The sequence below is a fragment of the Sturnira hondurensis genome, unplaced genomic scaffold (genome assembly GCF_014824575.4).
Source record: "Sturnira hondurensis isolate 20B ecotype Veracruz unplaced genomic scaffold, ASM1482457v3 Scaffold0003693, whole genome shotgun sequence".
NCBI classification, from domain to species: Eukaryota; Metazoa; Chordata; class Mammalia; order Chiroptera; family Phyllostomidae; genus Sturnira; species Sturnira hondurensis.
The window spans coordinates 3,058,779-3,083,166 of record NW_028076324.1 but is presented as its reverse complement, the minus strand read 5'-3'; the positions used below and the strand labels follow the sequence as shown (position 1 = coordinate 3,083,166).

At 38.7% G+C, this 24,388-nt stretch overlaps 1 protein-coding gene across 1 annotated transcript in view; it reads left to right on the top strand.

The window, feature by feature from the left end:
- The window catches only part of GLRA3 (glycine receptor alpha 3), a 140,762-nt gene that overhangs the window by 54,383 nt on the left and 61,991 nt on the right, over positions 1–24,388 (top strand). The window contains exons 4-5 of the mRNA XM_037042165.1: positions 8,008–8,231; positions 19,826–19,908. Of these exons, the coding sequence (XP_036898060.1) occupies positions 8,008–8,231; positions 19,826–19,908 (307 nt within the window). The remainder of the gene's footprint in view (positions 1–8,007; positions 8,232–19,825; positions 19,909–24,388) is intronic.

Below are 24,388 nucleotides of genomic sequence, written 5' to 3'. Positions count from 1 at the left end.
TATTTCAGTAGTGTTATTTAATGGAAGTCCCCCCAAATAAATAATAATAACAAAGGGATCGTTGCCCACATGCAATTAAATATTCACATTGCCAATTAATAAGTGCTATGTGTAAATGGTTATACTCACTTTAACATGCAAATTCAAACAAGTGGGAATGATTTTTATTAAATGGAAGTGTTGCTATAACTTTTGAGTCATCAGTGGAAGTAGTGGTAACAGAATTCCCAAGTCTATGTTGCCTAAACCAGAAGAAACATAAACTTTCTCTGCCTACTTGTTAAAATATAAAAGTTTAGGAACTTATTTGGGCAGAAATATGAGGCAGGAAACTGTGTTCTCTCCCACCTCTCATTAATCGGCTTGTTGGCACATCTTGCTCTGCAGGAGAGAGCATGTTCTACTGGGCTGCCAAGCATGGTGTGTGAGAAGGCCGAAGATCGGACATATACTCGGACTGCAGTGATGGGTGTGTGGGGGCTACGGAGGACCGCAGAGTTGAGGCACACTTCTCAGGGCATTGTGCATAGGGCGCAGGCCACCAATGTGACTTTTCGCTGATGCTGACTTTGATCCCTGATCCCCTGGCTGAGGTGGTACCTTTCATGCGTCTCCTCTGTAAAGCTTCTCTCTTCCCTTTTGTCATGCTGTCCTCTTTGGAAGGAAGTCACTATTTATAAACCACACCTAAGGGTAGGGAGTCCCATTCTCTGTGTTTGCAAGAGGAACTGAGTAAGAATGCAAGAAGTGAATGCTGGAGGCCAGAGGATGCCTCCAGGCAAGTGGTGTGTGGTGGAGGGAGCTATGAGCACATTAACTCGTTACTTTACAACCAAAGAGCCACATACATTACTATTTTTCAAAGAAAAGAAGTACTTACTGGAAGTTCTGGCTCTGCTCAGGTCTTCACTTCAAAATCCAGGCATAGCCAAACTGAATAAACTATATTATTTGGAACAATCTTTACTGACTTCTGGGATGGTAGTTCAGTAACTAAGTTTTCTTCTGCAGAAATTGTTACCTTGGAGAGGCAGCCCTAGACAGTGTTCTGAACAGAACAGAGCTGACCCTCGAACAACAGGGCTTGAAGTGCATGGGTCTACTTAGGGTTTTATTTTTTAGTAGATTTGGCCCTTCCATCCTGGTTTCTCATGGTGGATTCAACACATTTCCAACCACTGTTTCCAAACTGGATTCCTAGCCACAGATGGAAAATACTACTTTTAACATGCGGTTACTTGACTCTTTGGATGCAGCAGCTACAGATGCAAAGGACTCTCTGCAGTTAAGTTCGGGGGCAGTAAAGATTATGTCTGAATATTCAGGTCCTGGGGTTGGCACTCCATACTCCTGCATTGCTCCAGAGTCAGCTGTGTAGTTTTCATTGTTTTTGCCACTGCTTTAATTTTCAGTTTTGCTATTGTTTATCTGTGCTCTTGCCCCAAATCCATACGTTGAAATCCTACCTTTCCCAAAGGTCATGGTACTAGTAGGTGGAACCTTTGGAAAGTCCTTCAGTCATGAGGGTTAGGGCCCTCATGAATGGGATTCGTGGTCTTTTAAAGAGACCCCATAGAATCCCTATCACCTTCTGCCATGAGACAATATAATCAGAAGTCTGCCACCCACCCAAGAGTGGACCCTCACCCCCTATTGGCACCCTAATCTCAGATTTCCAGCCTCCAGAACAGTGAGTGGTAAATGCTTGTTGTCTATAAGGCACCCGGTCTACGGTATTTTGTTACAGCAGCCTGAAAGGACTAAAATAAATCTTATATTTAAACAGAGGTTACTGAATGGGACACAGAGAGTGTTACCAGTATTTCATCAACTCAACACACTTCTATTCTGACCAATCCTGATAAATTACATGAATTTTAAGAATATTTTCTTTCAATACTGTTACAAGAAAAAAAAACCCTCTATAATTCTAAAAACAGGGAGGAATTTTGCTTATATTTCATTTTCTACAATTTTCCAGAATCTATTATACTTCTTGAGGATTCATATCTTTATTCCCAGAATTGGTACATCACTAGATTTTCTTTTAAAAAATCTTCATAATTTTAAAAAGATTCTGCCATTTTCTAGAGAATAATTAAACTCATGGATAGCGAAGAAGCTAAAGGGAGATTGGAAATAACTATTATGAGCTCCTAAATTGTTCTTATAAAATGCCCTTTTTTCCCTGTTGGCTTAGTAACTAAGAACTGAGAGGCACTTGCCCAGTGGGCCATTATTTTGGAATCAGCAGCCTCAGAAGACCACGCTCCCCGTGGTGGGTTCAGAGAGCAGATGGTGCAGGCAACACGGGGGGTATTACGGTGAAGACATTAGGAGCAGTTATTCCACCACTGCCTATTAGTATTCTGAACTCTGGGGTGCATGGGGCCCTGTGTTGTGCAGTACTTTGGAATTAGAGAATCTTGGAAAATGAAACCATCCAAAGAACATACATGCAGTGTCCACAGGCACAGACAGCAGTGTGGGGATGATTGGGGGTGGCAGGAGCTGGGTGGAGGTGGGCAAAGGGGGGGGGGAAGGGGCCAGCTCTAATAGTGTCAACAATAAAAATTAAGTAGAAAACCAGCAAAATGATTGTCAGGGAGTTTGCACTTTACCCTTATTTCTTTGAGAAAAAAAGTTATTTTCTGATCAATTCTGAAGTTAGCCAGTACCTTCAGATAGGAAGAATTTTGAGTTATTTTCCTGTTTGGCTAAAATGTCAGGGATGGTTTTCTTCATGGTTTCACCTTCTACAGGGACTAACAAAAAAATTCTGTTCTACACACTTCAAACAATGAGAATGGTAATGTGCCCAAATACATTCAAAAAGAAAATATATCAGTTTCCTATTGCTGCTGTAGCAAATTGCCACAAATACAGTGGCTTAAAAACAATACAAATGTTTTATCTTATGATTCCAGAGGTCATTGATATCTTTGTCCTAAAATTTTATGATTCCATACAAGCATCAATTCAACTACATTTTGAGGTTTATGAATGAATTCAATATATGTCTAGATTTTAGAAATGGGAACTATAAACATTGATTTCACTCTCAATATTATCTCACATTTATTACTGTATTTTTTACTCACATATAACTGTGCTACATAAACTTTCCATTGAAAATATTTTTGTGGTTTCTGATACCGGGACCTCAGGCAGTACTTGGACTTTCGGCCAAGATGGAGGCGTAGGGGGAAACACTGTGCCCCCTCCCACAACTAAATTTAAAGACAGCTAGTCCTGGCTGGCGTAGCTCAGTGGATTGAGCGCGGGCCTGCGAACCAGACAATCGCGGTTCGATTCCCAGTCAGGGCACATACCTGGGTTGCAGGCTGGTTCCTTGCAGGCTAACTACCAGCAGGGGATGCACAAAAGGCAACCATACATTGATGTTTCTCTCCCTCTCTCCTTCCCCATTAAAGATAAATAAATAAATAAATAAAAAGACAGCTAAGTTTTAGAAACAAAAATGCAGCCAAAACAGTGAAAATTGAACTGTACGAAAGTCCGACAACAACAAACCACTCAGCCAGACCGGTAAGAGGGGTGGAGTCAGCTGCAGAGTGGGGTCAGGCTGGAAAGACCATTTGGTCCAACCAACCCAGGAGTGGAAGAGGAGACCCAGGAGTGGAAGAGGAGGTGGTTGGTGGATCCCAGGTATGGGGTGGCGACGGGCAGACCCAGTGAGGGCGCAGAGCTCTGATAACTCTAAGTGACCAAGAAATAGCCAACCTGGCTGACTGTGGTCACACATTCACGCGCAGATAAACCAAGTGAAGAAGTAAACAGTGAGACAGACCACTCAGGCTAGGGCCTCAGTGGGAATTAGAGCCTGAAAACACCACTGGAAAGACTTTCTCGGGGTCAAGGGGCTGGGAGAGGCTCCCAGGCCCACAGAGAGTTCGTTGGAGAGACCCCCAGAGTCCTGGAGAGTACGCAGGCCCACACACCCAGGAACCAGCACCAGAGGGGCCCAATTTGCTTGTGGGAAGCCACAGAGGGGACGGAAATCTTAGAGAGAGCGGTCACAACCCAGTGACTGGGTCACCTGGCCCTGGTGAACACCTAAGGCTCCGCCCCTCAAACATAACAGGTGCAAATAGACCAAACATTATGACTCAAGAACAGCTCAAAGCCCCAGAGCCTATAATTCTAAGTGACCAAGAAATAGCCAGCCTTTCAGATGCACAGTTCAAAATACTGGTGATCAGGATGCTCACAGAACTAGTTGATTTTAGTCACAAATTAGAGGAACATATGAAGGCTAAACTGATTGAAATGAAGGGAAATGCACAGGAAACCAATAGTGATGGAAAGGAAACTGGGACTCAGATCAATGGAGTGGGCCAGAAGGAAGAAAAAAATGACCAAACAGAAAAGAAGGAAGAAACAAGAATTCAAAAAAATGAGGAGAGGCTTAGGACCTTCAGGACATCTTTAAACGTTCCAACATCCAAATTATAGGGGTACTAGAAGGGAAAAAGAAACAGCCATGAGTGGAAAACTTATTTGAACAAATAATAAAGGAGAATTTTCCCCAGTCTTGCAAAGGAAATAGACTTCCAGGAAATCCAGGAAGCTCAGAGAGTCCCAAAGAAGTTGGACCCAAGAAGGAACACACCAAGGCACATCATCATTACATTAGCCAAGATTCAAATGAAGGAGAGAATCCTAGAAGCAGCAAGAGATAAGGGGGCAGTCACCTACAGAGGAGTTCCCATCAGACTGTCAGCGGATTTCTCAAAAGAGACCTTACAGGCAAGAAGGGACTGGAAAGAAGTATTCCAAGTCATGAAATCCAAAGACCTACATCCAAGATTGCTCTATCCAGCAAAGCTTTCATTTAGAATGGAAGGACAGATAAAGTGCTTCTCAGATAAGGTCAAGTTCAAGGAGCTCATCATCACCAAGCCCTTATTATATGAAATGCTAAAGGGACTTATCTAAGAAAAAGAAGACAAATAATTTGAACAGTGAAAGGACAGCAAACTCACAGTTATTAACGACCACACCTAAAACAAAAGCAAACTAAGAGGACAGCTAGATCAGGAGTGGAACCATAGAAATGGAGATCACATGGAGGGTTAGCAACAGGGGAGTGGGAGGAGGAGAAGCGGGGAGAAGGTACAGAGAATAAGTAGCATAGATGGTAGGTAGAAAATAGATAGGGGGGAGGGCAGGAATAGTATGGGAAATACAGAATCTAAAGAACTTGTGACACATGGACACAAACTAAAGGGGGGGGAATGGTGGGAGAGGGGGTGTACAGGGTGCAAGGGAATGAAGGGGAGGAATAGGACAACTGTAATGGCATAATCAATAAAATATATTTAAAAAATAAATGAAACAAATAAAATATTTTTGCACATGTTGCATACATACCGATCAGTCTTTGTTTTGCAAAGCTGTTTCCTCTTCAGTCCATGATCTTCTATTATATTCAAGTTATTTCAAATCAAGTCACAAGGATTTATTTCAGGGTGGTGTTATTTCATTTTACTTCATTTTATTTACCCTTCGCACATTTTCAAAAATGATCCAGATTCAAAAATAATATAATTGTTGCTGGGTATAAATGGGATGCTTTGGCTATGAGGAATCAGCCTTAAAAATTATTTTTGAAATGCTAAATTTGGTGCATGATAGGGAAGCTTCTCAGCATAATGTTCATTTGCAGGCAGGTCAAAATCCAAACTGTGATGAGTGTCAAAACCAAAGTTTCTGGTTTTTCAGGAGATGGTTATTTTAGAATTTCGCTTTGGACTTTGGCCCTATATCAAACACTTAAATGTGTTAGGAAACAGGTATTTTTGGTTATTGACAGAAAGAGCATGATGGATGTCGGTTAACACTTGGCCTTGGTCGACAGGTGACAGTTGATTTTTTTCCTTATGTGATTTAGAAACAGAAGCTGAAGGGCACTTGATGTCTTTTTTAACTCACTTTTTGAGCAAAGAATGTTCCTGGAGATCTGAGATTGTGTTTGTAAAGTTTGTCACTAAGCCAAGAAAACAAGGATAAGGACATTCAGCCAGGGTTTATTACACACACTGAAGCTTAAAAGCACTTTTTTAAAAAAAGTACTTTTATTTAAGCCTCACAGTGTGGGACACCTACAGAGTATTCTCAGTTAACAAATTAATTTGTTAAGTTACAGCACAAAAGTATTTCAATTTTTAAATCTATATTTTAGAATCAGTCCAAAAGTAAATTCTGTACTACTCAGTGATTTTTTTTATGGCCGGTATCGCTCTAACTTGACTTGCTTTAACTGTCTCCTATGAGTAAGGCAGAGAGAAACTGACTGTAGTCCAATCACCCATTCTCTTGGTGGTGGTCAGGACTCAGGTACAGACGGTGGAATGATGAGGGACATATGAACTGGCCACCAGGGAGGTGTGCTTCATGGTAGTTCATAGTAGTCCACACTCTAGGCTAAGCGAGTATGACCCATCTTCATCTGGTAGGAGTGCGTTCATACATTCACATTCATAGCTTCTGCAGATCCTTACGGCCAGTGAGATTTCCACATTATCGTAAGCTTTCTGGTGAAGACGCTGAAGTGAACTCTGCTGCATGGGTACTTTTGAGACTGCGTGGGGCACCTGGCAAACAGAAAGTATATCAGCTGGTGTGTAACCTCAGTTACAGTTAGAGGACAGAGGACTCAGTGCACAAAAAATGACTAAGGTAACGTACAGATTTGTTACATTCACAAACGCTCTGAATTAGACCTACCTGCAAGATAGGCCATTTACTGGGTATGATATTGTGAAAGTATTGTTTGTGATTGCTTGGTTACTATATTTTGATAATTGACAATTTGGTATTCAAGGAACAAAAAACATAGATCAATACTGGTGTTCACTTCCTTTGAATATCTCCAGCCTATTTTCCATGCAAATGAAACTTTACAAAAATGTTCACATTACTCATGTTGTAATGAAATCTACATGTTTATTTGCTCATTTCAAAATTCTAAGGGGAAATATTGTGTTTATAGTCATAGGTAATACTTATATCCATATACTGTGTATAAATGCCACACATATAGGAGGCTATTTATCTTGTCATTTTATACATTAGTCCAGAATTTGTGAACAAGAATTTGACTGAGCCATTGACTCGCCCTTTTCAACTTAACTATGAAAGGTCTGATTCAGAAATCTCATGAGCTAAATCTTCCTAAAGAATTACTGGTAATAATGCTCCTTTATTATTTTTTTATTACTCTGAAATCACCTGTTATTTTCCAAGTCACCTATTTCATAGAATTAATATGCTATATTAGAATTGATATGCTATATATGCATGTATGTATATATGGTCATTTTAATAAGGTAGATGGTTTTCAAGAAAATTTCACTAAAAACACTTCAAATGCTGTCAGATATCTACTAAAAATGGTTGTAGAAAATGACTGCAAAGCTGAAAATATTTTACTCTGAGTGTCTAAGAGCAATCCAATATTTTATTCTGACAAACCAGGAGAGTAAATTTGAACGGAATCACAAAATAGAAGCGTGATAAAACTGTGCTCTTCTGTGGCCTTTCCTCTGGAGGCGCACAGACCACTGAAAACACGGGGAAAGCCTCAAATAAAATGGCTCTTGTCAGTGGTGATGAGTGATGACTGTGGCAGGGAAGGCTCACAGGTTGTCAGGGGCCTTTGCCACAATTCAGAGAAGCCTGCAAAATAGCACATAAGATAAAAACCTTTTAATTTAATTTTTAAAAGGTTTTATTTATTTAATTTTAGAAAGAGGGGAAAGGAGGGAGAAAGAGGGGGAGTGAAATGTCAATGTGTGGTTGCCTCTAGTGCACCCCCTACTGGGGACCTGGCCTGCAACCCAGGCCTGTGCCCTGACTGGGAATCAAACCATTGAGGCTTTGGTTTGCAGGCCCATGCTCAGTCCACTGAGCTGCACCAGCCAGGGCAAGATTCAAAACCTTTTAAAGCATTAGACTTTCCCCCCTTTTCTTTTTTTATTGCAGGACTACAGGGTGAATATCTTTCTCCGTCAGAAATGGAACGACCCGCGCCTCGCATACAGTGAGTACCCTGATGACTCTTTGGACCTGGACCCTTCCATGTTGGACTCCATTTGGAAACCTGACCTGTTCTTTGCTAATGAGAAGGGTGCCAACTTTCATGAAGTTACCACGGACAACAAACTGCTAAGAATTTTCAAGAATGGAAATGTTCTTTATTCAATACGGTGAGTCATAGAGTTAAATTCCCAATTTTAATGAAAAATAGATTTTTTTGTTGTTAGTGAGTGTTTTGAAATTTTTGATTAACTGCTTTCATTGTTCCACTCAAATGCCTTTAATATACCAAATATGTCTAATCAGCAATAGCAGATCCAAGTTTTAGATTCAGAAACTGTATGAATAATTCTTGTAAATCCACTTTTTTTAACAAGTGGCCCAGGTGGGTGGGTGGTTTAAAGGCAAATTGAATGGTGGCCAAATAATACATTGTGATTACATTTTATGTATGTATACTCCTTTAAATATTTATAGGTGAAGAAATGTTTACATTTGCTTGTCTGGGGTTCATTTTCCATAAATTATTTTTCAGGTGTATGTATTTATTTTAGATTTCCTGAGCTTCTTAGAAAAGATCTTATTTATGTCACAGTTATTTATTATAATTATAATTATAATGCTTATTATTATTATAGTTATTTAACACTAACCCCAAACCACAGAAATAGCAACAACAAAAGAGACACCTAAATATTCATTAATAAGAACTAAGCAGAACACGATAATAATCCCATATCATGAAATATTCTGCATGAGATAGACCTAAGTTTATTCATAAGAGATGGCCTCCAAAATAAATTCAAGTGCAAGGAAAATAGTTTATGTTTATTTTTACTTGAAACACTCTACATATGTAAGTGTACCCATGAATGTAAAAACACACATCTCTGTGAGGCCATGCACGAAGTTAAGAAGTATGCCCAACCACCGGGAGAAAATGACCAACTATGGGTTAAAACGAGCAGTTGAATTTGGGTAGGAATAAAGGTGGACTTTAGATTTTACTATATGTGACTTCATATTATTTGGATTCTTCAGAAAGACTTAGGCACTGCTTAGGAATTCAATACATGTATTTAATGATGGAAGCTCCAAACCTGAGGTCATGATCCTTGACCCCTCTTTGTTGTGGGTTCATGATAGATATCAGGGGGTCCATGACCGGGTGCAAACCGAGCAAGTTAAATTTTTTCCCTGATGATTTGAAAATTAACTTTGTGAAAGACATGGTTTATTTTAATTATAAGGTACTGTTTTATTTCAGACAGATTTTGGCTATAAGAATATATCACCAGATAGCATGGGTTAATCATTTGGCAGTTATAATGTGAATATTTCCATAGATAGAATTGAAATACAATGCGTGTGTCTGTGTGTGTGTATGTGTGTGTGTGTGTGTGTGCATGTATGTCCTATAGGATTATAGATATTTAGTTGTTTTTATCAAGCCTTATTGGAATTGGAACATGGTTCCATCCGTTATGAATTGCTCATATTTCTTCTAATACTTTAAGGAAAGTTATGGAGTAATTCAGAATTGCCTTTTTTCTTTTAGTTATGAATTCAGATGAAACAGGATGATGTCTCTCAGCTGCTAATTTTTGTTTGCTATATCCTGGCTCACACGATCAAAGACTAAACTTGTTTTTTTATGAGTTGTTTTTGGAAATCTCACAGTACTTTGAAATCTTCAATTGGCAAACAGTTTCTTTGTTTAAAAAATTGTGCTAGAAAAAAACTCTCATTCAGTTTACAAATGGAGCATCTGTGCTATTTTGTGGGAGATCTGGCTTTCCTGCTTATTTAAAGAAGAAAGCAGACTGTCCTGGCAAACCTGATGTATTAACTTGTCCATTTATCTGTACTTTCTCCTTCTACCTACGAAAGCAAAGGAATAAACTTAATAAGGAATAAAATGGCATTAATGTTCAGGAGGGTGAAAGTAATGAAAAAGAAGAGAGTGACAGATGAACGATGACAATGGACCTGAGGAAGCTTGAAAATGACTGCACTTGCGAAAACGGACTTAACAGCGACAGCTGACACCCAAGCCAATATGGGGGGACCAAAAAGGAAGATAATAATATCCTCACACTTTTAGAAATTTGTGGCAACTAGGACTTCAGAAAATAGAGGCTAAAAAAGAGATCAAAGAATGAGAATTGATTTCTATTTTGTAGGAACAGCAGTGAGCCTTCTATTCCTAATATTTTCGCTTACATCCTTTAGACGAGGGGCCATTTTTTGCCTTCTGACTGGGGCAAAAAGCAGGACAGAAAACCTTAGAGAGGTTGTGCCAATAGCTTCAGGAGTAGCACTCCAGGCACAGCTGAGTCTGTAATAAGACCTATATACAAAAAAAAAATGGGGATTACACAAGGTATAGTTAATGGCCATACCCATGTTCTCCTTAAAACGCTGAAAGCCAGACATAAACTTCTACTGAGCAGTAGTCAGAAGAATACACCTCTGGAGAAACTAAATTGTCCAACAGAAAAAAATCTACAGGTATTGACATTTGGGGAATCACCAATGAATCTTCTGGGCCACCATGTTATCATCCCACAGATAAGACCATCACTCAATGAACCACCTGCTACTAATTGAGCTCCAAAAAGATTTTCGTGTTTCATTCTTATATGTAAAAAGACATTTTAGGACATGCTATAATATTAACAATAATCAAAGAGAAGCAGAAGCCAAACAAACAAATAAACAAAGAAACAAAAAATTACACAGAGGAAAGCAAGAAAAGAGAAGAAAATCAAAGAAACAAAAAGAAAAGAATGATTCAAGAGAAAGAGAAGAGATCGTGAAAAAAAATCTTTGGGCAGATGAGATAACTTGATGCATGAGATAAGGTACTTCTAGGAAAGGAAAATGAAGTCATTCAGACCATCATAGGAGCAAACAGTAAACCAAAGTGGGGGAAAAATAGTAAAATATTTTAAGATGAAGTGAAGAGGACTTGTAAGAAGTAGAATCGAAATACAAAGAAGTAGAAAATAGGACAGAAATGATATGGAAATCAGAACATCAATACACATCTAATATATGACTAGAAAGAAAAACAGAAAGAGAGAGAGTGACTTATTATGTAAAACAAGAAATTGCCAGGTGAACTGCTGTGTTTAACTATTGAGAGGGCCTTTCCAGCTCTGAGAGGAGTTTGTAGAATTGGAAGTCATAGTAGGGAATAAAAACTGAAATGATTGCAAAAGTGGGACAATTATTAACAATAGGAAGAGCAAAATGTTATGCACAAGCTGTAATTACAGAAACCTACTAAGCTTAATCATAAACCATAACTACATGTTCATAACATGTAAACAACAAATATTAATTTAATGATGTGTTTACATAATTAACTTTTGAGTATAGTTGAGATTTCAGTATGCATAGAGTGTGGTATTAAGATAAATTCTATTTTTTTCTTACAGAAAAGTAATAGACAATATTGCAAATTTAAAAAATCAAGCATTATATAGTAGCAATTTAGCCCTATGAACATAAATCGTAGACAAATATCTAAAGAAAAGGCTGCCTGTAAGGAGCTAGAACTGGCAGTAAGAGATGGGTGGGGCAAAGGTTCAGTTGTTTTTTATGTGCTTTATGCAGCTGTTTAAACTTTTAAATGATATACATGAATTATATTGTTAATTTTCAAATTAGGTACTTTTTAAATGAGGGCTTTGGAGCCAGGCAATGACTCCAGATTGTCAAGTCTGGTATTGATTTTACTCTGCTTAGAAAGTTAGCCTATTACTTATTTAATGGGTGCCGACTGAGGACACAAGATCCCTGGGTCAGAGACAAAGGCGTTTCTCACTCACTGCCAGCAAGCAGCACAAGCATCGGTGTATTCGCCTTACTTCTCCCTTGTCCTCAAGTCTCCCTGGAGCCGTGCGACAGGTCCAGAGGGATATAACACACACCGTAGGTCTGTGTCACAGCTATGAAACACTGAGTTTGGGGAGTCCCCTACTTTTATAGCAAAATACAAGCAAGACTTCTCTTTGTCCTTTGTCCTAATCTCTCCAGATTAGCAGCTGCATTAACATCCCTGAGAAATAACAAAGCAAAAAGAATAGTCAAGGTCTTGTGGACTTGGTACACCCAGCAAGAGATGCACCAAGGGGCAGATGGGGTCCGGGAGGGGTGTCTCCCATCCCAGGTCAAGCCTCTACAACTTAGTTATGGTCTGGGGCAAGTCTCTTCTTATGAAAGGTTTGTTTTTCTTACATGCATGATAATTCTTGAGCCTGAAATAATACAGGTAAAGCACCCAGCATAGTGCCAGGCATACGATAGACACTGGCGTTGTTTATCTTTCTGAAAAGGAAACAAACGAACAAAAAAATTAAACCAAAACTAAAACAAAACAAAACAAAACAAAAAACCCTTAAATTCTGATCTGTTCCAGAATCCCAAAATTAGTCCTGTATGGACTCTCGCAGGGTTACTGACCTATGTAAGCCTCAGTTTTATTACTTAAAAATTGGAATGGTAACATCCTCAGATCAAGATAATGGAGGCCCATCATACAGTTAAATCTGCTCTAATGCTTACCTTACTCATACTGGTGATTTAAAGCAATACCACCAACTTTACTGCTTATATTACAGAAGTATTATTGCATTAAACATCAAGTCACAGGAGGAAATTTTATAGCAAAACTGCTACTGTGCTCAATGAGTTGTCATAATGCAATTTCAACTTTTATTTAAGCTAAATATAATCATTCTTTCCTTGAAATTCAGTTGTGGAAACCATTAAAGGTTACTTGTACAATGTGTTTGTTTTTTTGAACCTTGATAGGCCTTTACTTTTTATTTTATTTATTTTTATTATTTATTTATCTATTTTTAAAAATATATTTACAGTTGTCCCAATTTTCCCCCTTTGCCCTCCTCTGCCCAGTACCCCCATTCCCTCCAGCAGTCCCACCCCCTAGTTCATGTTCATGGGTCATGCATAGAAGTTCTTTGGCTTCTCGATTTCCTATACTATTCATTATTGTTGTTCAAGTACAGTCGTCTCTGTTATCTTGCCACCACTTCCTGCCCCCCGCCCCCCAACTCCCACCCTCAATTCTTCCCCTCTTTGACTTTGTCCTTGGGTCATTTATACATGTTCCTTGATGACCCTTCCCCTTCTTTCCCTGATTGTTCCCTACCCCCTGCCTCTGTTTACTGTCAGTTTGTTCTTTATTTCAATGTGTCTGGTTATATTCGGCTTCTTTGTTTATTTTGTTGATTAAGTTCCATTTACAGGTGAGTTCATGTGATATTTATCTTTCACTTCCCCACTTATTTCACTTAGCATAATGCTCTCCAGATCGTTCCACGCTATCGTGGAGGGTAGGAGATTCTTATTTCTTTCTGCTGCGTAGTGTTCCATTGTGTAAATGTACCACAGCTTTTTGATCCACTCATTTACTGGCTGGCACTTAGGTTGCTTCCAGCACTTGGCTATTGTAAATTATGCTGCTATGAACATTGGGGTGCATAGGTTCTTTTGAATTGGTGTTTCAGGGTTCTTAAGGTATAATTCCAGCAGTTCCACTGCTGGGTCAAAAGGCAATTTCATTTTTAGTTTTTTGAGGAAATTCCATACTGTTTTCCACCGGCTGCACCGGTCTGCATTCCCACCATCAGTGTTCTTGGGTTTCCTTTTCTCAACCACCTCACCACCACTTGTTTGATTTGTTAAGGGTGGCAGTTCTGATGGGTGTGAAGTGGTATCTCATTCTGGTTTTAATGTGCATCTCTCTGATGGCTAGTGACGGTGAGCATCCTTTCATGTGTCTCTAGGCCCTCTGTAACTGGAGAAATGTCTGTTCAGGTCCTTTGCCCATTTTTTAATTGGGTTTTTTGTCTTCCTGGGGTGGAGTCATGTGACTTCTCAGACGAGGGAGATCAGATCCTTGTCTGAGGTATCATTGGTAAATATATTTTCCCATGCACTTGGTTCCCTGTTCATTTTGCTGATATTTGCTTTAGCCATGAAGAAGCTTTTTATTTTGATGAAGTCCCATTTGTTTGTTCTTTCCTTTATGTCCCTTGCTCTAGGGGAGATATTGGTGAAAATATTGCTGCATGGGATATCTGAGATTTTCCTGCCTATGTTCTCCTCTAGGACTTTTATGGTGTCATGACTTATATTTAAGTCTTTTATCCATCTTGAGTTTATTTTCGTGTATGGTGTAAATTGGTTGTTGAGTTTCTTTTTTTTTTTTTTTAGCATGTAGCTGTCCAGATCTCCCAACACTATTTGTTGAGGAGGCTATTTTTACTCCATTTATGCTTCTTCCCCCTTCGTTGAATATTAATTGACCATAGAAACATGAGTTTATTTCTGGGCTCTCTATTCTGTTCCATTGGTCTATGTGTCTGTTCTTATGCCAGTACCAGAGACAGGCCATTAATTTTTAAATAGAAAAAGCCAACTTATTCCAATAGATACTTTTTAAGATGCTGTTTATTCAAGGGAAATCAATTTATAATGCCAAAAAATTTATGTGATGTGGAGAATTCTGCTTGTGTGTAATTCTGTATATTTTTCTGGAGGTCATAGTTTTTTTGTTTTTTCTTTAAATATTTATATTTTTTATTGATTATGCTGTTACAATTTTTCCAATTCCCCCTCTATACCCCCTCTGCCCTGCACCCCCCAAACCTCCAGTATTCTCCCTCTTTAGTTCACATCCATAGGTTGTACATATAAGTTCTTTGAGTCCTCTGTTTCCCATCCCATTTTTATCTCTCCCTGTCTACCTTATGCCTATTAACCATGCTTCTTCTTCCCTGTAGCTTTTCCCCCTCATTCCTCCCTTCCCACTCTCCACTGAAATCCCTCCAGGTGATGTCCATTTCTCTGATTCTGTTCCTGTTCTGGTTGTTTGGTTAGTTTTTGTTTTCATTGTTTTTCTTTTTTTTTAGGTTCATTTGTTGATAGTTGTGAGTTTGTTGTTATTTTACTGTTCATATTTTTGATCTTCTTTTTCTTAGTTAAGTCCCTTTAACATTTCATATAATAATGGCGTGGTGATGATGAACTCTTTTAACTTGACCTTATCTGAGAAGCACTTTATCTGTCCTTCCATTCTAAATGAAAGCTTTGCTGAATAGAGCAATCTTGGATGTTGGTCCTTGCCTTTCATGACTTGGAATAATACTTCTTTCCAACCCCTTTTTGCCTGCAAGGTTTCTTTGAGAAATCATCTGATAGTCCTTTGTAGATAACTCTCTCCTTTCCTCAGGCTTCTTCTAGAATTTTCTTTGTCTTAAATCTTGGGTAACTTAATGATGATGTGTCTTGGTGTGGCCCTCTCTGGTTCCAATTTCTTTGGGACTCTCTGGGCTTTTTGGACTTCCTGGAAGTCTGTTTCCTTCACCAGATTGGGGAAGGTCCCCTTCATTATTTGTTCAAATAAGTTTTCAGTTTCTTGGTTTTCCTCTTCTCCTTCTGGCAGCCCATAATTCGGATGTTGGAATGTTTCAGGTTGTCCCAGAGGTTTGTGAGAGTCTTTCACTTTTTTTGAATCCTTGTTTCTTCATTTTGTTCTGGATGGATGTTTATTTTTCCCTTTTGTTCCAAATCATTGCTTTGAGTTCTGGTTTCCTTCCTTTCACTGTTGGTTTCCTGAACATTCTGCTTTATTTCACTTTGGGTATCCTTCATTTGTTTTTATATTTTTTGACCAAGCTCAATTAGATCTGTGAGCATTTTGGTTACCAGGGCTTTAAATTCTCCATCAGATAGGTTGGCGATCTCCTCCTCACTTAGCTCTCTTTCTGAGGCTTCACTCTGTTCTTCCATTTAGGCCATATTTCTTTGTCTTGGCACAGCTGATAGGCTGTAAGGGGGTGAAGCCTCAGGTATTCACCCGGGTGGGGCAACCCTCCTTGCTGCGCTGTGGTACTGCCGGTCTGGTTGTTCTGGCTGACTTTTTCTTTAATTCCTTTGTTGTCAGAGTTCCATGTAGTTTGATTTTGTGGCGCTTTTGGTTGTGTATTGATTTCAGATTGGTTGCTACCTACTTTTGGTTGTGCGAGGAAGCAGAGGGTCTCTACCTACGCCTCCATCTTGGCTGGAACTTGAAGAGGTCATAGTTTGTATCAGCTTCCTAAAGGGAACATCAGCAATATTGAGAGCGCATTGGTGATAGGTCGATAAGCTTTATGATCGTCTCTGCAAACAGATGACAACAAAACTCAAAATTATAACACTAGTTCTAGTCTTCTTTCTTGTGTTTCTTCCTTCTTCCTTCTTCTGTCTAATTTCTAATTAGATGGAAACGATCTAATTTCTGCTGAGGGCACTCTTTGTAGAGTCACTCACAATAAACTGCCAAATAACTCAGGTAAATATATAAAACCTAATGGGAAAATACCTAATATTTTCTAAAATTTTCATTACATTTTTCTAATTTCTTTTGGAAGAATTATTTGTGTTTATTTTACTTTAAACTTAATAACTAATAATGTATAAAATGTTTATTTGTTATTAGAAAAACATAGCATTTAAAAAGGAGTTACATTAATTTCAGAGCCCCTTTTCATGAATAAGGCCCCTGTGCTTTTGTGGTTTTTTTCTTTTTTTGATCTAATTTTTATTGTATTTTTTTCCTTTACTATTTAGTCCCCTTATAACCCTCTCCCCCTCACAATCACCCACTGTTGTCCATGTCCATGAGTCCTTTTTGCTCAACCCCTCCTTTGAAAGCAGTTTACTTGAAGGTTAGGGGCATAAAATTGAGAGCCGGATCCCCAGGGTTGCAAATCCAACTCTACCAGTGTCTGCTTTGGAATACCGGGGAGTTAACCTCTCAGTTTCTTCATCTCTAAAATAGAGATAATATAGTTTACCTATATTATAAATTTGTAGTAAGAAATAAGTATATGCACACACAGTATTTAAAACTGTGCCTGCTATATAGTAAGCACAACAGATGTGTTAGCTGTTATGATATTATAGAACAGAGATAAAAATTAGTGAAACAATTGTCCTTATAACACTGAGTTTAGAAATATTAGGGTCCAAGCCCTGGCTGGCGTAGCTCAGTGGATTGAGCGCGGGCCTGCAAACCAAACGATCGCGGTTCGATTCCCAGTCAGGGCACATGCCTGGGTTGCAGGCCGGTTCCTTGCAGGCTAACTACCAGCAGGGGATGCACAAAAGGCAACCATACATTGATGTTTCTCTCCCTCTCTCCTTCCCCTCTAAAGATAAATAAATAAATAAAATCTTTAAAAAAAAAGAAATATTAGGTCCAATTAAAATTCTCATTTTTATAAAGAGGATAAAAAGGAATGAGAAGACTTTTTAAAATAATTCAATTAATGGTTGAGATAGACACCATAGTCTAGGCAATGCTTGCTCAAAAATAGATAATACCTCACCCTTCATGAGGCCAACTGTCATAGAATATAGTCATCTTTTTTTAACATTATTTCTTTACTAAGCCAAGACTTCCTAGAACAAAATAAAAAAACGCCATATCCTGTTTATGTGTCTTGTCTCAGAAAGAGAACTTACTGTCCTCTTGACACAAGAAGAGAGTCATTTCTAAAACAATAGAATGTGATTAATTGCCTTTTGATTTCATTTCCTTTTGATGTGGTCAGGACAAATTACAATTTATATGTAATGTTTTGATGGAGAAATTCAATATCACACCCACCAAATTGACACATATTTTTTATTCATATGCTGTTAAAGAAGCAACTGTGTCCTGCCTTAAACAAAAAAGTGTCAATAAATAAATGTTTTTCAGGATATGATCGATGATTAGTTCTACAGTGTTTTTCTTTCCCAAATAATTCCTTTAAGCATCTTCTTTTTAAAAGAATTATGTAATATCTCTCATTTGGACCAGAAACATAGCCAGGAATAAATTTGACATCACATACATGGTGAGAGCCTGGAAGAGATTCTAAGAATGCAATTTACTTCCATACAAAAGGTCAGAGAATTAATTCTCCAAGACAACATTTGGAACTGGCTGATCAGAGGGCCTTGGATGTCTGGACAATTAATGTGTGCACACACTCAAAATGTACTTGTGCTCACACCTCTAGTAAACCCTTTCACATGACAGAGAACATTGTGTCCCACTGATGTTACGATTGCCTCTTTAGAAAGAACTTTGCAACTCTGCAAGATCATGCTCACAGGCTCACTTAAACTACCTGAGCCAGGAGAAAATTGCTTTTGAAGCTAGAGCTCTATGAATTGTTTTAATGTGTTATGGACTCTGACTTGAGTGAATTATTAAATGATCCTCCTGGGTCTCCTGAACATCAGCAACTTCGCATGTCTGTTCACTGATGTCTCTCAAACAAGGTTAATTGGATCTCACAGTAGAACATACACCACTATGACTAAGTGCACGGTCTGTATAGAAAGGCCATTTTGAAGAGAGTGGTTACACTTACTAGAGCTGATGATTTTTGTGGTTGTTCAATCTTAAATTGTTTTTGTATGTGATTTAGTTGTCATGTTTGTGCCCCTCCTGCATAATTTGGGGGAGGGAAAGATGGGGAATGCTGAGAGTGGTAGAATGTACTGGGAACCCTTAGTAACTAATAATTAGTGAGTGTTTACTGTGTGTCCAGTACTTACCTAAGCATCTGACAGGTTTTATCTAACACATTGCTCTCCAGAATAGATACTGATATTCCTTCATTTTAGAGATGTGAACACGGAAACATAGTGAGGCGAAGTAATCTGCCCCTGGTAACAAAGTTTGAGTAAACAAATCCGCCTAGGATGCTCATTACTACACGGAACTTCACTGGGAGTGCTTTCAATAAAAGGGGCTGGCTGGAGAGTTCTCAGAAAAGAACTTGGTTTGGATAAACTAGGGTTTGTTTGGATCTGGGCCTCTTTTTTCTCAGGTCCAGAAACTACAAATTCTTGGTAATCCCTGAAGATATCCTGGTAATAAACTTTCCCTATTAAAAAAATTCAGGAATGATGAATAATCTGAAACGCCAGTGTGCCAACACTTCCTGGGGCGGGGGGGAGATGCTGGCATACACCCTCTGAGTCACTTTGTGTGAGGCCAGATCAGCAGTTTGTTTGGGAAGCATGGAACAGTGTCACGCATGTTCTAGAGGGTTGTTATGTGACCCTGATAAGACCTGGTGATGTGCCCTCAGCCCACAATAGCTGACCCCACTCTAAGACGGTTCAAGTTCTCCAGATTCAGGGTTTGCTCCTCTGCTGAACACTGCTGGGTATTATTCATCGACAACGTCTTTAACGCGGTTACAAAGATGACTGAGAGTTGTCGTGCAGTGTGGCTTCTCTGTACCCCACTTTTCCACGTTCAGAACTCCAGTCCCCGGGATATACTCGCCTCCTGAGGTACGCTGTGCGTGCGATTTGGGGAAAGTGTGTCTTTGGCATTTGGTATTAAATTTTTTGAGAGTCGCTCCTGGAAATACAGGCTTCTTTTAGACATCTGCAGTCTACTATAAAGGAAAAAATAAATAGATACATAGACAAACAAAGAAACAACTAAATGGGGGTCAAAATTTTAAACATACAGCTTCCCTCCCCCCCAAACAGCTTTGTGTGTAAAGGTACAGCTATTTCAGAGTAAGTAACACCCAATTCGGGGCAGATTTTATTTGAATAGATGTTTGTCAGTACCAATACTAGCAATGTTGCTTTCCAATTGTACCTTGAACAATAGAACAGTTACACGGCACCATACGTTTCTTTTAAGAATAATTGGTTTGAATTTCTTCAGATTGACGTTAACCCTTTCCTGCCCAATGGACCTCAAGAACTTCCCGATGGATGTGCAAACATGCATGATGCAGCTGGAGAGCTGTAAGTACGAACAGCTCGCTTCACCTGGTTTTAAAACTCCAGTAGAGTTAGGTGGCTTTGAAGGTAGTCTATAGATAACTTGTTTTGCAGTTGTTTTGTCCGACATTGACTAAATGAGCCTGGTATCTTTCACCAGGTGTAGAAAGTCACCCGGTGAAGTGTTTATCAGCGCGTGCACTCTATACCATAATAAGGAAATTGAGGACCTAGGCATAATGGTTTTTAAGCCTAAAAAGGAGCTTTATTCTCTATATAAATGATCAAAGGTCAAAAGGACAGTAATCCTTAAAAACGAACTCTCACCTTTTACTGAGTGCCTGCTATAGACCAGATAGTTTGCTTGCATTGTGTCTCATACAGTGAAGATGTGGTTATCGCCATGTCTGCAGACGTGAAGTGCCCGTTTTGAGCAATTGCGCGTAGGGCTCCAGTTCGTGAAGGTTGCCACAGCCAACCCTCTGGCTCCAAAGTCTACGCTTACTCTGAACCATTATGCCACTCCTCAGCTAATATTTGTTCAGAGTAGGCGCTGCTGGGTATGTTGTACATGTTATCTTAGGGAAAAAAATTTTCTCAGACTTTGTCACAGATTTATCCAAGCTTCAGTTTCTTCTTTCAAAGTGGATCCAAATGCATCACTGATTAGTGTCAACACATAAAAGCTTCAGGTTCCTCTGTTTCTCTGAACTTATTTACATGATCAACTCTAAATTAATTAGTTGCATGTTTAATGCCATGAAGAAGTAAGTATCATTGAATATTTTTCTTATGGTGCTGTTATATCTAAAAAGTTTCTTTTGATATATTCCTTGAGGAAAATTTGTAGGCGGATGCTGGCCTCAGAGGCAAGGTTTGTAGTATGGTGGAGCTGTCACTAGGTGGCGTGCCTACTACATGGGGGATTGTGGCCATTCTACGTTGGTTTTTCTTCAACTGAGAAGCTGGAGCTATCTATCTGATAATAACTTCCTTTTTGTTAAATTTAAATGTATTACTTTTATAAATAATTTTTAAATATTAGGATACCCATGGATAAAGTACTAGATTATATGAGCTATGTAGCAATAAAAATAGAGAGGGACAGCAAGATTCCCAGCAATGTAGATTTTTTAATCCATATCATGAAGGCAGTTTGAGGGCATGTTGATTTTGTATCTTGGGAAGATATTGAGAAAAAATGATATGCCAAATAGTCTAAGGCGAACTGGTGTCCTATTACTAAACCAGGGATGCTGGCTATTATCCCATAGGCAGTAAGGAGCAGATCAAGATTTAGGAGCAAGAGTATGATTTAGTTAATATCACGCTCTTAAAGAGTCATTCAGCCAAACGAACCAAGCTTATGTGGGAAGGTTTCACAAGACGATTCCATTTTTAATTTTCTGGGGCATGTCCATTCTGTTTTCCACAGTAGCTAAACCAGTCTGCATTCCCACCAGCAGTGCACAAGCATGCCTTTTTCTCCACATCCTTGTCAACACTGGTTGTTTGTTGATTTATTGATGACAGCCATGCTGACAGGTGTAAGGTGATGTCTCATTGTGGTTTAATGTGTATTTCTTTGATTAAAGTGATGATGTTGTATAGCGATACCACTTCTGGGTACATATCCAAAGAAACCCAAAACACGAATTCAAGAGAATGGATACACTCCTACGTTCATTGCAATGTTGTTTATAGTAGCCAAGGAACAGAAGCAACCTAAGTGCCCATCAGTAGACAAGTGGACAAAAAAGTGGTGATACACACACACACACACACACACACACACGGGAATACTACTCAGCCATAAAAAGGAATGAAATCTTACCATTTGCAACAGCATGGATAGACCTAGAGGGTATTATGCTCAGTGAAATAAGTCAGTCAGAGAAAGACAAATGCCATGATTTCACTTACATGTATAATATAAAAAGCAATATAAATCAGTAAACAAAACAGAAACAAATGTATGGATGAAGAGAACAGACTGCTGGTTGTTAGAAGGGAGGGGCACTGGGGGACTGGGTGAAAAAGGTAAAGAGATTGAGAAGTACAAATTGGAAGTTACAAAATAGTCATGAGGAGGTAAACTATAGCATAGGGAATATAGTTAATAATATTGCAGTAACTATGTATGGTGCCAGGTGGGTACTGAAAATATGTGAGGGCGGGGGGGGGACACTTTATAAACTATGTGATTGCTGTGCACCTGAAACTAATACAAAATAATGTTGAATGTAAACCCTAATTGAAAAATAAAAATAAATTTAAAAGTTTCATAATATTCCAACCAAAAAGAATAAAAACAGGGTCAAAGCAGAATGATGTAGAAGGTAGAAACATTAGAGGTTGATGTTGTAAGGGAGGCAAAATTTTATCTTTATCCTCTTAAACTTTTTTTTGGCTGGGCCTCAATATTAAACAGACAAGACAGATTGACAGGAAAAAAGAATACATGGCTGTTTAATATAAGTTTTATGTAACATGGGAATCCTCAGAAGGAAAGGAAGACTCAAAGTAGTGGCAAAACCTAAATGCTTTTATAGGTTTAGGTTTAACAAAGAGAAGCAAATGTGGAAAGATAACTAAACTATGTGGGAGGGGGAAAGGAAGATGAGAGTTATTTTAACAAGGTCTCAATGTACACAGTTCTCTCGACTTTACTTCCCCTTTGAAGAATGTTTCTTTTTCTTGGTACAGGGAGCACATCTTCTGCATGCAAGTTTTTATCTTTTCTTTTCAGGAAGAAAAAAGGAGATTAGAATGCCCTTCTTGCATCTGCTGTTTTTCAAGTGCCTTTAACTCAAAATGGTGTTTATGCAGGGGGGCCATGTTTGGGGGTGGCACATTCTGCCACCCTTCATTTGCTTCCATACAAAGTGGTTGTAAAGGCTCTGGGTACCGACGAGTCAGAGCTAAGGAGCTGAGATAAGCAGAATCGTGTTGGAAATACTGACGAAGAAAGAACACCTAGGATAAGAAGTAAATGCTGAAGGGAATACTGACAAATCTAATCCTAATACATTTGAGGTTTGGGAAATTTAGGTGCAAAGCCAAAAGGAGGAGTTAGAACCAGGGGTACACTATTGGAAGCCATATAGAAAGTGCTTCAAATAAGATGAAATTTCTGAAAGATAGAATTTAGAGAGGAAAACAGATACTGAGAAAAAAGTACCGTAAGAAATGTCTACATATTTGGAGAGTGTTGGAAAAGAATTTTAGCTAAGAGGTCATCATAGATGGCAAATTAAAATCAATAGCATTCAATCTCAAAAGAGAAGAGGTTGTTGAGGCAATCTGTTTAACAGTATCAAATGTTGTGAAATGTTTCTAAAAAGCTGATTGAAAAAAGAGCAGAGCATAGTCAATAGTATTGTGATGACAATATATGGTGCCAGGTGGGTACTAGACTTATTGGGAGGATCACTTCCTAAGTTATATAAATATCCCACTGCTATGCTTTGTACCTGAAACTAATATAATATTGCATATCAACTGTAATTGAAAAATAAAATCTCAAGGAAGAAAAAGCACTCTGGCTGGTGTAGCTCAGTGGATTGAGTGCCGGCCTGTGAACTGAAAAGTCATCAGTTCGATTCCCAGTCAGGGCACACGCCTGGGTTGCAGGTCAGGTGCCCAGCTGAGGGTACACGAGAGGAAACTGATCAATCTCTTAAGTACTGATGTTTCTTTCCCCCTTCTTCCTTTCCCTCTCTCTAAAGATAAATAAGATCTTTTTTTTTAAAGAAAAAGCTATTGCTATTGATGACAAAAACAAATGTGATTAGAATAATGAAGGTCAAGTCTGGATTGCAAAGTTTAAAAAAACGCATAATGAGAAAGTGGAGTAGTGAATAAAATCTGTTATCCCATGAACGTTAGTTATGAAAGAAAAATGAGAAAGAAAACAGCACCTGACTGATGGCCTGGCCACTGGACTATTTTTTTAGAGTGAGGAAAGAGTCCCGGTTATTTTGCAGAACTCAGTGTTGACAGAGCAAGACCTTTCATTTTTTCTCGCTTTCCCAGGATATTTCCCATTTAATTAGAAACTCCACTAGGGAAGACAGAGCCTCTTGCCCCTCCCCTTTGTTTCTTAATTCCTTTATCAGGAATGAAGAGATTGTCTCAGGTGTCCCTTGCATATTTCAGTCTTTAAGTACTTTCTGCCCTCTCCTTAGAATTTAAGTTAGCTCACAGTAGTGATAGTATTTATTAAATTCCTTTAGTAGACACTAAAATTAGTCGAAGCTAGTGAGGTCAAATTCTTCAAGGTGTTTTCCCTAAACTCAGAGCAATTATCCACATCTTTTTTGTTTTTAAATAATGGCTTAAAATGACAAGTAAAAGATTTAAAAGAGTTTAATCTACCGGGACACAAGAGCTATAAGGAACCTAGTGCTTATTGTTGGATGAATTCTGACTGCAAAGGAGAAAAAGAAAATAAATTGGTTTGAGAAGCACGAGAACAAGCAAGAAGAAAATATAATTTAATTTA